Source organism: Lissotriton vulgaris, chromosome 5 (assembly GCF_964263255.1).
Source record: "Lissotriton vulgaris chromosome 5, aLisVul1.2, whole genome shotgun sequence".
NCBI lineage: Eukaryota > Metazoa > Chordata > Amphibia > Caudata > Salamandridae > Lissotriton > Lissotriton vulgaris.
The window spans coordinates 1,289,575,191-1,289,592,340 of NC_141693.1; the positions used below are offsets into that span (position 1 = coordinate 1,289,575,191).

Consider the following 17,150-nt stretch of genomic DNA (forward strand, 5'->3'; position numbering starts at 1 on the left):
CTCTTTACAACTCTGATTGACATTTTTGCCTGGAGTTGTGAGAACGCTTTGGGAAGGGGCCAAGTAGACGGCTTTGATTAACGTTGTGTCGACGCATTTAGTTGCCATTTCGTGAATATTTTTTTGAGGTTTTGTAAAAGGTTTGGGTTAATGTTATGCAAGCACATGGTCGACATTGTGGAAATGTTGTTTTTAGCAGATCTGCGTAAAAGGTTTCGCTGTGGGTCATATAAACAGTTAAGGTGAATGCCTAGTAAGCCAATTTACCATTAGACCATGCAAAGGCTTGTCATTGAGTAACTGACATATAACGCAAAATAGATTGAAATTGTTTAAATGTTCCTGGTTGAAAAAATACTTTTCTTAGTTTTGCACAATGACTCATAGTTAATGTTTTGTCCAGCGCAGAATGTGCGTGATGCACAGACGCATGTGAAAGAATCTGGCCAAATGCTCATGAAACGACCAGAAACAATCTTTTAATATATGCCACACAAACACCCTTGTTTGAAATTGCACTCGTGCTCTCGGGTAATGTTGCACATGTACTTACAAGGATGTCCGTAGCTTCTTTGTTCAACTGTTAGATGTCGTTGTTGCATCACTGAACGTGTATATGTAGCTTAAAGGCATGTTAGGTGGGGCTTGGTAAATATTTTTGGTAAACATTATAAAAAACTTTAATTAAAAGTCATGCACAGTATTGTTATTGGCATCATGCAACTCCTCTGCTTAATACAGTCGGCTTATTATATTCCATGTTTATCATTTGGCATTGTCTAAATTCTTTGTTTTATATCACATAAATTATCTTGTTTAAAAACTGCACATGCATTGTTGGATCATGTTATCGTGATTGACAAGTACATGCTCTTGTCTGACACAAAAGTTCTTTGTTGAGGAAACACATGTGTGCCTTATTAAAGTCCTGCAATTACTGTCGGTTGATGTCACACGATCTCTTATTGGTAGAGCTGCATAAATGCTCTCCCTGATATTGTATGCAAACTTTGGTTGGCTGTGTGCACATGCTTTATTTATAATGGTGTAAACGATACTTGTCCCAAAGATGCAATTAGTCACATTTAAATTCTAAAATTTTACACACACTGCTATGTTGAACTTCATAACTTTGGAGGTCTTGGGCTTGGCCTCTTGGTGCTTAGATGTGCAAGTAAAAAAAGTTCTCGGTAAATCAAAGAAAACGAAATGGTGTAAATGGTTTGGTTGATAATGTATATATTGTATATAAAGTGTATATAATATAATGTATATATTGCTTGAAATGTGTTTCATGTAATATTGTCCGGTTTGTTTACACTCATGTAAACTACTTTTGGTCAACATTATGTTGTTGCTTTTCTATGATAAATGCATTTACTTCAAGTTGGCAATAGTTTTATGAGCTCTTCCTAAACTCTTTAGGATGACTTTGGTAGAAAGGTTGATGTGCAATTGCCCACGAGGTGTTGTGCAAATGCACTTGGTTGATGTGCACATGATCCTGGTTAATGTTGTGCAAACAGTGTTGCACAAGAGAAGGTGCTGATATTCTCGTGGTTGGTATCGGGCAAATGATTTTATATAAAATTTGAATCCTGTAACATGGTAAAAAAAGAATAAACAAATAAAAGAGTAACCGTGCTCCTTACCATCAAATTGTGGGCACAAAAGCAGTGAACAAAAGGGAACATCTTAGTTTCACAATGGGTCTATCAAAATTGCACATTATAATGCCACTTCTCATGCCTTCTCTGCAGAGTGTAATGCTTTACTTTTTTTTCCATGTTGAACAACAGGTCAATGGAGAAATCAATGGCTTGCCAGAGACATCACAGCCCACAAGCGAATATGAAACACTGACAGCAAAGTTCCATTTTGTTGACCTAGCCGGATCAGAGCGACTGAAGCGTACGGGTGCGACGGGGGACAGGGCCAAGGAAGGGATTTCAATCAACTGTGGTCTGGTACACTGTCTACCTTTCTTTCTGTCATGCACTACCTTACCAGGAAATTTGTGACTTCCTAAACAGAGAAGGGATACTTTCTCCAAACATATTTCTAGTGGTGAACGAGCATTTCAGCCCTCAAAACAGCACTTGGGACTGACTTGAATGTAGTGTTCCTAGTTTAGTTTGTGTTTCCTTGTCCTTTTCCCATCTAATAAAATGGAGTCTCTAGTGATTTAGGGTTATTAGTACAACTCTTGTTCTAGCACATTTCTTTGGTCAAAGTCACAATGCTGTTTTAAAAATCTCTTCGCTGAACATCCTTCCCACACCCAGGCTTTTTTAAAACTTTCTGGTGGAGTAATCATATTGCTAACTTTAGGGTTGTGAATTGAATTCTTCAGTTAAAATTTGTACATAATACTGCATTTTTTGCCTCTTGAAACCTGTGCACATTCTCTGACATAGACAACATTTCTCTTGTGTTTTTCTTCTAGCTTGCTTTGGGAAATGTCATCAGTGCTTTGGGGGACCAGAGTAAAAAAGGTGGACACGTACCATACAGGGACTCAAAACTGACCAGGCTCCTACAGGACTCACTAGGTGGCAACAGGTAAACATACAAATCCAATCCAATCTCCAATGGCACACTCCTGCCAGACACCAGCTCTCAGAGTGTCACTGAAGTGAAAGTGTTCAGCCCCAAGCTCTAATGGGAGGGAGGGTTCAAAAGACTTCTGTTCCGCCAACGTCCTTAATGTGACACTGATATATATGAGCTCCCATCGAGCACAGTCTCTCACTGCATCCTAGAACTCAAGTTACTAAAACATGTTGATCAGTTCCAAATATACACATAGCCCATTGACCTTCATAACGTCCCACAACTCTTAAAGACACATAGCCGTCAACTAGACTCTGTTCTTCGTTCGGGTGAGATTTCCAGGTCTCACTCTACAGCCAACATGATCACATGTGCATCCATGCTCTACAATGCCACTCTTGAACAGATAGCCTCACAAACTGCATCCCATATCTGCCATTTAGCACACACATGGACCAGCAGGCTAGCTGACACCTTATGTGTTATTCCTCAAGCTTCCATGACATCCTGCTACCTGCACATGAAACAATAGCCACCTCCTAAAACCTACAGACTTCTCCCCAGTTGTGTCTTAACAACAAGCAGATATCAAGGGCACCATTGCCCAGCTCAAAGGATACTGCACCCTTGTGCCACCCTGAGAGCTTAAGATGCTTCACAGTTCTCCTTGTTCTCATCAGTTTGCACTGCACATGTTACATTTCGCAATCAGTAATTTTCCAATAATATAGGGATGGTTCTTGATCAACTAAAATGAATAGCAGTGATTTCTAGATAAACCCAGAAAAACGTTTCCATTCAAAAATCAAATACAATTTGCCTAAAGTGGGACAGTTTCTTTTTAATCGTTTTCTGATGTTGCATGCGATTCAATTTCAATGACATTTTCCAGTTGTGATTCTCTAAATCAGTATCAATGTGGATTGAGTTATACCCTGGGCTTTGGTTTGATGACCCCTCCTGTCACTCTGTCCATGGACATAAAGACTATTTCTAACCTAGTTTGACCATTACATTTCTCAATTCATACAGATCATCTTGTGTCCAGATTTCTGCAACACCACACTTGCTCCCAGTACTTCCCGAACGTAGCTTGTTCTTTTGTACGTAACGTATAATGCCCTAAACACAACTATGCAACTCTAACCATAGAACTTCTCAAGCAAGGGAGGAGATTACTGAAAATCCAGATCAAGCCCTTACGACAGAGTGGGTGACACGAGAAGGACAGGGTAGCTGATAGAAAACACCATTATCTTTTTATTTTTTAGCTTAACCAGTATGCCATTTTCAATAACACCCAGACATACCTGTGTGTTTCCTTCTAGAGGAATGAGATACAAGACTGAGCTGCGTTAGGACCGCAGTGCATTGCCAACACTGTGAGAGGTTTCCAGTCATGGAAAATCTGATAATTCGATTAGTAACATTTTTGGTACTATGTGTTGATGATTTGAAGAGTGTATTGCGCCACTCTAATGTTAAGCACTTGAGGAGCGGGCAGAAATGGCAAATAGGCCCTACAGAGAAGAAAAATGAACACAAGATAAAGTAAATGAGGTTAATCGTATGAAGAGTCTTTTTCCCCAAATCATTAATATGTCACCAAACAGAGCATAATGTGTTCTGAGTAGCTGGACCTAGTTTTCTGACTGTCTGATAGGAAGGGAAGAAGACAGGTAACAGGAGAGGTCACCTCTGGGTGACCGTGCGCTTGACAAATTTCGAATAACATAACATAACATAACATAACATGTAGAACATGAAGGTATGTTATGTTATTTGGATCTTGATATAGCGCTATACTCATCCCCTTAGGGTCATCTCAGCGGTGTATAGTGTCACAGCTATGTCTTGTCTCCGTGCTGGAATAGAGAAAGGTGCTGTTGGCCGCATACGAGAGCCATTTAAAAACGTGGGTCTTTTGCTCAATGTGCCACTACAGACAGCTACATAACATATGCAATCCAGTCATGGCCCTGGACTAGGACACACTTGCCCATTCAAGATTCTCATCATGCTTCTTATCCTCCAAGCTCTGAAAACACCAAGAAATGTTCAGGTCAAAAAAGTGCACATTAGGCCCTGCTTCAGCTTGATATTAGATAAGGAGGGACTTCACTCGCAAAGAAGTTGTTTGGGGATCTCTATGTAATTCTTCAAAAAGGATTGGGAGTTTCCCCATGGTTAACCCCTGTCTTGTGTCTCTGCAGTCAAACCATCATGATTGCCTGCGTCAGCCCTTCGGATCGTGATTTCATGGAAACCTTAAATACGCTAAAATATGCCAACCGTGCACGCAATATTAAGAACAAGGTGGTGGTCAACCAAGACAAGACCAGCCAGCAGATCAGTGCGCTTCGAGCAGAGATTGCCCGCCTCCAATTGGAACTAATGGAGTACAAAGCGGTGAGAAACAGCACATTCAATAGAAAGAAGTGGCATTGGAGGAAGCAGAGCACTCAAATAAGAGAGGGTGCATGATAGAAAAGAAAAGGGCATAGATGAAAATGTGTAACTACAAAGAAGGGGTGGGAAATAGAAAAAAGAGGTGAGGAATAAGATGAAGGGGAGGGAGGGGGTGAAGAGGTAGGCAAAGAAGCAATGAGAAACTGGAAGAACAATTAAAGGATGGGAAGAGGACCAGGAGGAGGAAACGGAATACAGGAGGAGGGGGTTATGCAATTCAGGAAGGGATGAGGAGCAGGAGTAATAAGTCAGGTAGTTAGGAAAGGATAAAGCATTTGAAAAAGGAGGACAGGTGAAGTACACTGAGTTAAGAATCTTAAGTAAAAGGAAAGGTATAGAAGGAAACAGTTAGAAACTGAAAAAAGGGGTAACCCCCAGAAGGCTGAATCGAGAAACTAGAATAAGGGAATGATGAGAACCGGACGAGAAGGCGAGGTACAGAAGGAAGGGATGAGGAGGACTGAGGTGCAAGATTAAGTTGGAAGAGACAGGAGGCATGGCTCAGGTTAGGGATGAGAAGCAGGATGAAAGAAAGAGGCTCAGGCATACTAGGCCGCTGTGAAAACAGCGGAAAGGTGTGACACCATAGGAAAGGGATAAGAAAAAAAAGATTGTGGTGAGTAATAGGAAGAAGTTGCGAGGTCCAGGAGGAGTTTTTGAGTAAGAAAACGGGGATCGAGGGAAACTGGAGGCAGAAATGAGAATCAGCCAAGAAGGTTGAGACAAAAGAGTTAGGGTTAGTACAGTGACACAAAGGTACCCCCAAAGAGGACGTGGTGAGAAGCAAATGAAGTGAGAAGCAGGACGAAGGGGTGAGGTGCAAGGGGGAAGAGGAAAGGCACAGGTAAAATTGCAGACAAACCTGGAAAAGAGATTGCGCATAGCATACACATGGAAATGTTGTAAAAGGAGGAACATAAATGGAAGAGGGGTAGCGCAGCTTGAATAGAATCAGATAGATTCCCATGGGTAAGGCATGGTAGGAAGAGTTGAAACATAGGAGAGACGGGTCAAGAAGAAAGGAGAGTGGAAAGGGTGAGACATTAAATCAAGGGGTGCTAAACTGGTATAACTGGTAAGGCACAGAAGGAAGAGGTATAGACTGAAAAGTAGGGAAGGGGTGTGGGCGGCATGGAGATTATGCAGCATTAAAATGCAAACAAATGGGCGTATAAAATTAAGTGAGAGATCTTAGACAAGGATAAAGGAAACCGAAACTTACAGAAAAGAGAAATTAAAATGGATGACCATATAAGGAGTTAATGTAACATTAGTGAAAGCATGTGGCAGAAAGTCAAGAAGGGTCAGGTACGAATAAAGGTGTACACAACTATGTGTTGGCTAGTCCTATTCTGAGTTCTGTGTCCCTCTTTGGTACACAGGGGAAACGTGTAATTGGCGAGGATGGCTCCGAGGGCTTCAGCGACCTGTTCCATGAGAACGCCATGCTACAGAAGGAGAACAACACCCTGAAGATGCGGGTGAAAGCCATGCAGGAGGCCATCGATGCCATCAACTGCCGTGTGACCCTCCTCATGAGCCAACAGGCCACACACATCTTGGCCAAATCAGGTCAGCTTGGCACCAGGGTCTGGGCTCATTATCTATTGTACTCTATCTTTCAAGCATGGTAATTTCTTTGTACCCATCTTTTCAGTTACTCATAACTTTGTGATAGGACCATCAAAGTCGCAGATATGATGCACTTGACTTTGGGCAAGAGTGAGTTGTCTCTTTGCCATATTTCAGCATAATAGTGTAAGGTGTTTCTAATTTATTGGGATAGAAACATTTATGGGGTTTGAAAATACATATCCTGCAGACCAAAGTTTTGATGTAAAGTTGAAACATGTTTTTAATATTTTGTGGTTCAAGTTCATAAAATAGTTAAAGTTGAATTACAAGAGGGAGAAGACAGGGCTCTCAGTTTGATTTGGAAATTACTGTTAAAGAGTTCACAGCAACATAACCATGTGTAAATAAATGTGGTACCCTAAGAAAGTCAAAGGGTAAAACAGAGGGCTGATGGGTGGCGATAATCCTGTCCAAGTGAGTGGAAAAAGACAGCCTTAGACCATTACACCCAGGAAAGAAAAATAACCCATCCTACACCAGGCATTGGCCGAGTAGGGCTTGATACTTGTGCCATTGTTAGGATATCCACTCACTATGTGATTGTGAGTCATTCAGAGTACATGATATGTTCATTTAATTTATGCATGTATTTTGACAAGATTGAGTTTGATGCAACGTGACCTACGTTGGACACTTGAGGTGTATAACATGATGATGTGAAAGGAACTTGCTTGCGAGAAAGAAATATTTTGTAACAATGATGTGTTAATGCTTGTTTGAGGAGAGTCACACATTAAGGCATAGTAATAACTGTAATGGGCTTGTAATGCAGCAAATACTTTGATTCTGCCAAAAACTGGAGAACTTTAAAGCAGTTGAATAGCTTTCAAATGTATTCTTTGGTGTTAGTTGTGTGAGAACCTGGGAGTGCAAAAGGTAGCAAAGATCACACTTTCTGGTGCCAGGAGTCCATTTAGAGGAGAAAGGCACAAGGTCCCAGAGGTCGCATCTCAGCCCAATGTCTGTCAGTGCTTCCATAATTTACATTGCCTGGGAGATGGTAAGGTATACCTTTTCCAGATGGTACACAGACCTGCCAAATGGCTGAAGCAAAAGAAAGAGAGGAGAGAGTGAGACATCTTTTAGAATTCTAAAGGAGCTGCCTTGCTATTGGCAGCTTAACTTGAGTGCAGACATGATATGTTGTGCGGGATGTGCATCAAGTTCTTGAAGGGTACTTGATAGGGGATTGGTCTTGTATTTATTACTTGAGATGACCTCTTTAGCAGGTGCTGTGCTGCACGGTAGCGGGGTGATAAAACAAATTGAATGCTGGGAAGTAGTGGGAATGGAATAACCTGCAGACGGTTGTCTTAGAGCTCTGCAAGTCACTAATAAGATACTTCTGAAGTATTGAGTCAGCTTTAATTGGCTATATCTCCAGTCAAAAAATGGATGAACATGGTTTGTAATGGTTTAAACCACTCATCATATGAGAAGAGTCTTAAGAATCTAAACATATGCACAATGGACTGAAAAAAAAACTCACCAAAAGAGAAAAACAAGGATAAGAGGCTCCTTTTTTGTGGAAGAGTGTTCTTAATACTGTGGGGTTTGAATGTGTAAAGTCGGCATAACAAAAAGCATGGTACAGTTTCCAGTTGAAATAATGAATTCTTAAACAATAAATGCATTCAAAGAGGCATAGACTTTCACACAAGTTCAATACTTTAAAGTGAGGAAAAGTAAGGCTAGAGACCAATAACGCTGCGTTTGTCAAAGGGTACACAGGTCATTGACAAGTCAGGTAGTCATTGTAATCTGTCAGTATTTTGTACTTTTCCAATGTTAGGACAACCACATGAGATCTTTAATCTATATTAGAACATTGGAATGTTGAGCACTCCATTGAAGACAATGGAGTGCTCCAGGCTTCTTATGGTCGGAAGAAGCCCAGAGCTCTAGCATTCCAATGTTTGTTCACAGCGAAGACCTTAGGGAGCCTGAGGGGATTTTAATCCCCTGAGGCTTCATGAGGCCTCTGCTTTACAAATTAGAACATTCTGCCCTCCAGGGGTGAAATGTTCTAATAGCCTCAGATCCCTCCGAATCGGGCTCTTCCGGCCATTAAACACCCGCTCCCTTGACTGGAGCCAAACTTTAACTCTGGAGCGGGCCTTTAGTGGCCAATAGAGCCCACTACGTCGGGCTCTAAGGTATAATACAACAATATTATGTTGAGGCTCCATTGAAGACAATGGAGTAGATCTGGGCCTACAATGGCTGGTATAAGCCTGGAGCTCTAACATTCCAATGTTTATCTTTATGTTTCTCCTTTTTAATTTAGAACAGTAAAGGTGGAACCTTAGTGGGTAGAATGCTCAAATGGCCTTATAGCCCTTGTTCCTGTGCAGCTGAAGGGATTTATGAAGCTAGACAATACTGTTAGTGTTTACTCTATGCATCAGATAAAAAATGAATGTTAACATATAACTTCACTCTTGTTCCATATCTGGCCATGACAGGGGGCGGAAACGAAGAGATTGGTGTTCTTATCCAGAGCTACATTCGAGAAATTGAAGAACTGAGGTAAGCTGTACTCGAGATATATTGCAAATATTCTTGTTGTGACTTCTCAGAAACTAGAGGTGCGACCTATTTCTTCTTTTGGATATCCAGGCCTTGACAAATCTATGAAGCATTGACAAAACTTTGAGCAGTTTCTCTATGATTTCATGCTATGAATATATGTATATTTTATTCTAGAAATTTTGCAAGAATTACAGTGGAATTTGCAATGAAAAAGGAGTATAGCTGAGTAATTTCTATTGGTCATGAAGTTTGGTGGATATCAAAGAGATGTGATTTAAAAAAGTAATAACAACATGGCATGAAGAAATATATTGCTCTTCGGGTTATAGAAGACTTAAAAAAAGTAACATAACAAATCTTAATACCTCAGCACACCTGGCAAAAATCAAAGAAAATGTACAACATTTATGTCGACAGGCACAGCAAAATGTATAAATCATACAGCAAAGGGCAAAGAAAACCCACAGTTCAAGCAGAATTTACAACGCCAAATGCCCAACCAAGGAGCTTGTGAAGTACTATTAGATTTCCAAAAGCCTGAACGCACTCAAACAGCTATCCTTCACTCTCAAGACTTCTGCAACAAGCTGGTAACTCACCAAAGTACCAAAGCGGATGCCTAAGGCTCATATCTAGCAAACAAGAAACAGCTGTCACCAGACACCACTTAAGTCCAGTATTCCATATAAAAATTCCTCCATCTTTGTTGTCCTACTGAGAAATCATAATGACAGAATTTTTCGACCTTGTGCAGGGCACAGGCAGATCTGACTGCCCAACAGAATACTCAGATATTCAAGAACGTTCTATGCCAATATAAGCGGTTATATCAACATTGAATATAAAGATTTATTCTCTACCCGTGTGAATCTTTAATAGAATCTAAACATTGCATACGTATGACCATTAAACAAAAGTAACAATCTGTACATGAAGACCCTAAAAGCTACAGACCAATTCCTAATGAACTTTTTCTTTGAAGACTGCTTTAAAAAGTAGCATATATACAGATCTCTCAATTTCTAGAAGATTGCCACTTACTCAGATTACCAAACAGATTTCCGCCCAAGAAGAGACACAGAACGGGCTCTAATCATCATATGAGTTGGCTTAAAAACACTGTAGACAAAAATAGTGTATCCTGGATATCTATGCAGCCTTTTACACAGTTCACCATCAAGTCTTCTGACTCAGAACAAATCAGTGTTGATGGTATAACTCTTACTTAGATCTCTTCCTACCTTTGCAGGGCTAACATAATATATATGCACTTCTTCTTCTCCACACCTTACAAAATAAAAATGTGAATCCCCCAAGGATTTATAATTTCTCCACTCCTCTTTTACGTATACATGGATCCCTTACCAGAGCTAACCAACATTTATGAACTTATCTTCTACAATTATGCAGATTCCCTGCAAGTAATGCTAAAACTGGAAAATCCAATAGATATACCAAACTCTAAACTCAAAACCTTCTGAAATTCTAGACTAATGCATGACATGTACCTATCTTAATCTAAATGAGTCAAAAGCAGAAATGATGACTTTTTGGAGATTGGAAAACCCATGACCCAATAACGCTTGGGCCAGATAATCTATGACGAACTCCAAAAATATTAAAATATGGTAATAGCATTGGCTTTGTAGAGGACTCCGCACTCTTAATGAATGCCCAAGTGGACAAACTAACAAAGTCAGCCTTCTACACTATGAAGATACTCCATCACTTTTTCCTATCTTGAATTTCCACATAGGGTTTAAGCAACAACATAATTAATCCTCTCAAAAGTTGATTACGCAAATGGTCCGTATTAAAGGAATCCTCTCCAAGGCATTAAATGACTCCAATTTGGATTCAGAGCTCAGCTGCAAGATACACACACACACACATACACATCTTCCCTATTATCTCCTATACCTTGTAGACTGTCCATTGGTTACTGGTTGCAATTGACATTGGCAACCATATGAAATTTAGAATAGTGGTTACAAGCTGGCTATTCATACCCTGATATTCATGTATTTGCTGACTCACTATCTTCTACAAAATGGAACTCACAGGAAAGGGAAACAACCGTTACATCTCAACTTTTACAACACACTTCTATTACAACGCAACTTTTACAACGCTTGATCCATTACATCGCATGCCTTTACAACGCATGACATTACATAGCAGATGCTATTACAACACATGTTATTACAACGTAAGTATAGGTAAGTATATACATTTTTTTTATTTAATATTATTTAATTAATTTAATTAATATTAATAATAAATAAATACATTAATTTATGTTTTTTTATATTATAAATTAAATATATTAATTTAAGTAATTTAAAAAAATAAGTATGAGTATAGGAGTATATGTTTTGGGGTACTGAGGTATATGTTTTGGGGTGTTTGGGTATTTTTAGGTTTTAGGGCTGGGTTTGGGTTTTGGGGTGTTTGGGTATTTTTAGGTTTCAGGGTTGGGTTTGGGTTTTGGGGTACAGGGGTATTTTTAGGTTTCAGGGCTGGGTTTGGGTTTTGGGGTACAGGGGTATTTTTAGGTTTCAGGGCTGGGTTTGGGTTTTGGGGTACAGGGGTATTTTTAGGTTTCAGGGCTGGGTTTGGGTTTTGAGGTACAGGGGTATTTTTAGGTTTCAGGGCTGGTTTTGGGGTACAGGGGTATTTTTAGGTTTCAGGGTTGGGTTTGGGTTTTGGGGTACAGGGGTATTTTTAGGTTTCAGGGCTGGGTTTGGGTTTTGGGGTACAGGGGTATTTTTAGGTTTCAGGGTTGGGTTTGGGTTTTGGGGTACAGGGGTATTTTTAGGTTTCAGGGCTGGGTTTGGGGTTTGGGGTACAGGGGTATTTTTAGGTTTCAGGGCTGGGTTTGGGTTTGGGGTACAGGGGTAGTTTTAGGTTTCAGGGCTGGGTTTGGGTTTTGGGGTACAGGGGTATTTCTAGGTTTTAGGCTGGGTTTGGGGTTTGGGGTACAGGGGTATTTTTAGGTTTCAGGGCTGGGGTTGGGTTTTGGGGTACAGGGGTATTTTTAGGTTTCAGGGCTGGGTTTGGGTTTTGGGGTACAGGGGTATTTTTAGGTTTCAGGGCTGGGTTTGGGTTTTAGGGTACAGGGGTATTTTTAGGTTTTAGGGCTGGGTTTGGGTTTTGGGGTACAGGGGTATTTTTAGGGTTTAGTTTTAAAATAAATCTTTTAATTTAATTTTAAAAATTAATTTTAATAATTTTATTATTTTTTAAAAATAGTTCTTTGTTATTAATAGTTCTTTTTAAAATAAACTTAAAGTAATATATGTACAAAATAATAATTTAAAAATAATTTAATTTATTTAATTAATTAAATTTAAATTAATTACATTTTTTTTAAAAGTAATATACTTACCTATACTTACATTGTAATGGCATGTGTTGTAATAGCATCTGCTATGTAATGTCATGCGTTGTAAAGCCATGCGATGTAATGGATCCTGCGTTGTAAAAAATGCGTTGTAACAGAGTGCGTTGTAATATTTCGCGTTGTAACGTCATACATCCCACAGGAAAGCCTGCTCTGTCCACAATCTGAATCTCTGGTCAGCATGTAAAGATCTTATGCAAGGACTCAATCAATCCTACTTGCTGAAAAACCTTCTTTCACCCATTTCCTGTATATTTAAGTCCATACTAATATAATAAAGAGAGAGACCAAACCTTTGAGGCGGGTAAGCTCAGGAACCACAGCGCCAACCGGAACACTGCATACAACTCTGGAAAGGTGAGGCAAAGCAGATGGACATAGGCTATACACCAGCGCAAAATGTAGTTTGGAAAGGACAAAGCCCGTTGTGGGACAAAGTAGTCCGGTGGATGTAGCACCAGCACAGCGTTGTAAAGCGTGAGAATAGCGTCCAACACGTAGAAAATGTGTGGCGTCTGAGTACGCAGTCAGATGACGTTGACGCGGCGTGTGGCATCTCAGTGCACCACGCCGTGTTGTTGAAATCTGTGGAAGTACGAAGATGTGCACAGCAGGACGGCTGTGCCGCAATAGCAGACTGTGAGGCCAGACAGCAGGTACACATGCTGAACGTTGGCGCCGTCTTCAGCGGTTGCAGAGGCACATATCACTGGGGGGCTTTCTGACAGTGGCTGTACACATTTGGAGCACGCACACATGGTAAACCGCATGCTGCAGACATTCAATTTCATACCCGGTGCTGCAGACATTAATTTTCATACCCGGACAACGTTCAGACGGCCGCTAGTATAAAATAAAAGTATTATCAAACATGCAAATACTCTGCTTTTTTCTACTTTTGTCTGCTCATGCCTGTTTGAAATTCAGCAATCTTTCTCCCACTGCATAAGTGCATAATCCCTGCACTAAGCAAAATGACTTTAATTTTTGACCTTTGAATATCTACCGTCCTCTCCATTCCTGGTTCCCTTTTCTTGATCCTTGTTGAAAATTGTGTGTCCTTATTCATTTTCTACATAAAGCTGCATACCCTGCCCTCACGCTTGCCTGTCCATATGTATTTGAGTGAACTGCCTCTGTCTTAACCCATAGCTCTTAACCTGTTCCGTCTCACAAACAGGTAATCACGATATGTAGTGTATCAATCTTCTAATCTTCCTCTACCCTATCTATTCACCCCACCAATCATTTGCACAAACTTGCATATACCCAAGCCCATAACTCGTATTGACATGCAACTTCTTAGTGAGAGCTTCCTCTACACTATCTATTCACTCCACCAATCATTCACACAAACTAACATCTGTTCCATTGCCTCTATCTATGACATCTAACTCCCTCTGACTCCACCACCATTAAACTGGGGTAACGCATATAAAAGCTTCTTTTCAGAACACAATCCTACGACTAACCTAGCTGGCCACTCACTATACAGCACTTCAATGTCTCCTCAGGGGTAGTAGGCGCTATATAAATGCCAATGCAATACAGTGTAATGGGATACCATGCCCGTTTTGTATTTGACTTACAGTGATGTTGGCTCATTGCAGCTTAGAGAGCCTCTATGATATGGCAGCGGACGAGGAAAAGAACAACTTCTTGAACCCGACGGGACACACTCCAAGTGTTCTCTATCACCCCCTGTTGTTCCTCCTGTTGTTCGAAACCATAGCAACAGTCATTCGTCAGTGACCTGTGAGAGTTGGGGTCCCTACACCCGCAGGCCCTCCCAAAATACTCATGTATGCAGATGATACTCTGCTTACAACCACGGAACTGCACAACTCCCTTCCGACCCTCATGTTGATCATCACGGACTTTAACATATCTCAGGTTACAAAGTTAACTGGGACAAAAGTGAATCTCTACCTACATCGAGGGTGACAACTAAGGCTTTTTAGCTGGCTATCAATTTGAATGGAAGCCCGAATGCCTCAAGTACCTTGGGGTGTACCTTAACACAGGGCTGGCAAGGATGATACCAAATAACATAAAGCCATTTATAGCCAGAGACAAAAAAGATTATGTGAATGGGCACAGCTACACATGTCTTCGTGGCATAGAATACAAGGGGTGAAAATTGTGATAGTGTCCTGATTTAAATATGTTCTGGGCGTTTTTCCACTGTCTGTCAATTTATCATTGCTAAGCACCATTTTGAGTGATAATAAGGCCTTTATCTGTGGTGCCTGGACACCTGAGTTAAAAATGTCCACGCTCATTTGTCCATAGAAGGCAGAGTGGCCTATTACACAACATTACAACTATAGCAGATGCCCCCTTATAGGTCAACATTGAACATAAACTTACATCCAGGGGGTCAGGGTTGCAGCTGGTCTAGAACATAAGAGCCTCTATTCCGTCATGTAGTCCTGTTGTACACTCCATGGTGAAACCTTGGGTATGTGCCCATAAATTGCTGCAGACAAATATTAATATGCACATCCATGCACCTATCTTGTAAAACGCTGCCAATTGTGTGGTCGGATGCACCATACATTGGGTTTCATGGCGGATGAGGTATCCTCGCTCTTGAACAGCTTCTGACATAGGACAGCCTTAAACCCTTTGAAATATTACAAGATAAATTCCACTTATCTATCAAACAGAAATCGAAATATGTACAGCTTCAGCACTGTCTCCAGAGCAAAATGGGGGTACCACCCTGGGACATACAGGACTCCCCTATAGAACGATACCTAGTGTATTGAGGCCTTTAAAAAAGCATAAGGTGGGTTTTTATAAACTACTAATGTCTCACTTCCATACCAAGCTTCTACTGTCAGAGTTGCACAAAAAGTGGCAAGAAATCTTACAACCTGAATACACTGACACCGACTGTAAAGAAATATGTGAATATCTTCACAAGACTGTCGGTGAATCTAAAAAGAATTCTAGCTTTTCTGAATTGGTACTGGGCCCCACAATTACTGTACAGTGAGCCTACTTCACCACACACACTGTTGGCGATGTTGCAAGATGGGGTGTGATATGGTGCATGTCGTGCATGGTTGCCCAAAGATATTTGGACTATGGTTTAGAATAAGGAATACAGTCAGTAGAACCCTTGATATCCCGCTGCCCCTAACACGAAAGCTGATCATGCTGAATGACATGGCTGACCTCCTTTCTTTAACAACTCAAGAGTGGCACATAATCTCTATGGCACTCACTGCAGCCAAGATCTGTATTCTGCACCACAGAAGATCACTACACCTACCTACTCATGATGAGTTCATAACTGAAATGTATACAACTGCCTCGTATGAGAGGCTCATATACAAATTATAGGTTATGATGGAAGTTTTTATCTGGTTGCTCTTTCCAAATTATAATTCATAGTGTGCACATATAGAGTAAAACTGAGCTTGATCGGCTATTAGCGTACTCCCTAGACTCCCTCCCCCACTTTCACCTCCTACCACCCACTTTCTCTCCCCCCAACCAACGTATCCTTGCCAGAATTGCACATCTCGTATCCAAAGACTAGGCAGCTACAGCACTGTCAACTGCTCCCTACCCCCTCTACTAATTCCACAGCCATGCATCCACAAAGCGCTCTTGCTTTTCTTCTTTGGTTCCTGTTCTTTGGCCTTTCTGCTCTTAGATTTCTTGTTGAGATAATGCTGGCCTGTATGTAAATGTCTCAATGTACACTCTTTGGTTCTATCCTCATTTACCACACATTATTATTACAATGTCATCATGTCATACGTTGGTCAATCAATCAATCATGGCATTTATATCGCGCACTACTCACCCGGAAGGGTCTCAAGGCGCGTGGGGAGGGGGGTCTGCTACTGCTCGAACAGCCAGGTCTTGAGCTGTTTCCTGAAGGCGAGGTGGTCCTGGGTCAGTCGCAGGTGGGCGGGCAGGGAGTTCCATGTCTTAGCCGCTAGGTAGGAGAAGGATCTTCCTCCGGCGGAGGCTCTCTGGATGCAAGGCACGACAGCGAGGGCGAGGTTCACCGATCGCAGCTGGCGGGTGGGCGTGTAGAAGGTCAGGCGGTCGTTGAGATACCTAGGGCCCAGGTCGTGGAGGGATTTGTGTGCGTGGGTGAGGAGTCTGAACGTGATCCTCTTGTTGACAGGGAGCCAGTGTAGGTCTCTCAGGTGGCTCGAGATGTGGCTGCGTCGGGGGACGTCCGGGATGAGTCGGGCGGAGGCATTCTGGATGCGCTGGAGTCTCTTCTGAAGCTTGGCTGTTGTTCCGGCGTAGAGGGTGTTTCCATAGTCCAGTCTGCTGGTGATGAGGGCCTGGGTGACCGTCTTCCTTGTCTCGGTGGGAATCCATTGGAAGATCTTGTGGAGCATGCGGAGGGTGTGGAAGCAAGTTGAGGAGACGGCGTTGACTTGCCTGGTCATTGATAGGGAGGAGTCCAGGATGATGCCCAAGTTGCGTGCGTGGTCTGTTGGCTTGGGTGCGGTGCCTAGGGCTGGGGGCCACCAGGAGTCGTCCCATGCGGAGGGGGATGTTCCCAGGATGAGGACTTCTGTCT

General features: G+C 41.5%; 1 protein-coding gene across 5 annotated transcripts in view; it reads left to right on the forward strand.

Annotated features, from left to right (window-relative positions):
* KIF21B (kinesin family member 21B) overlaps positions 1–17,150 on the forward strand; it is a 413,924-nt gene that overhangs the window by 238,314 nt on the left and 158,460 nt on the right. For all 5 annotated transcript variants that reach the window (XM_086923173.1, XM_086923170.1, XM_086923172.1 and 2 more), the window contains exons 6-10: positions 1,800–1,967; positions 2,447–2,562; positions 4,767–4,962; positions 6,405–6,594; positions 9,123–9,186. In XM_086923173.1, coding sequence (XP_086779299.1) covers positions 1,800–1,967; positions 2,447–2,562; positions 4,767–4,962; positions 6,405–6,594; positions 9,123–9,186 — 734 coding nt within the window. The remainder of the gene's footprint in view (positions 1–1,799; positions 1,968–2,446; positions 2,563–4,766; positions 4,963–6,404; positions 6,595–9,122; positions 9,187–17,150) is intronic.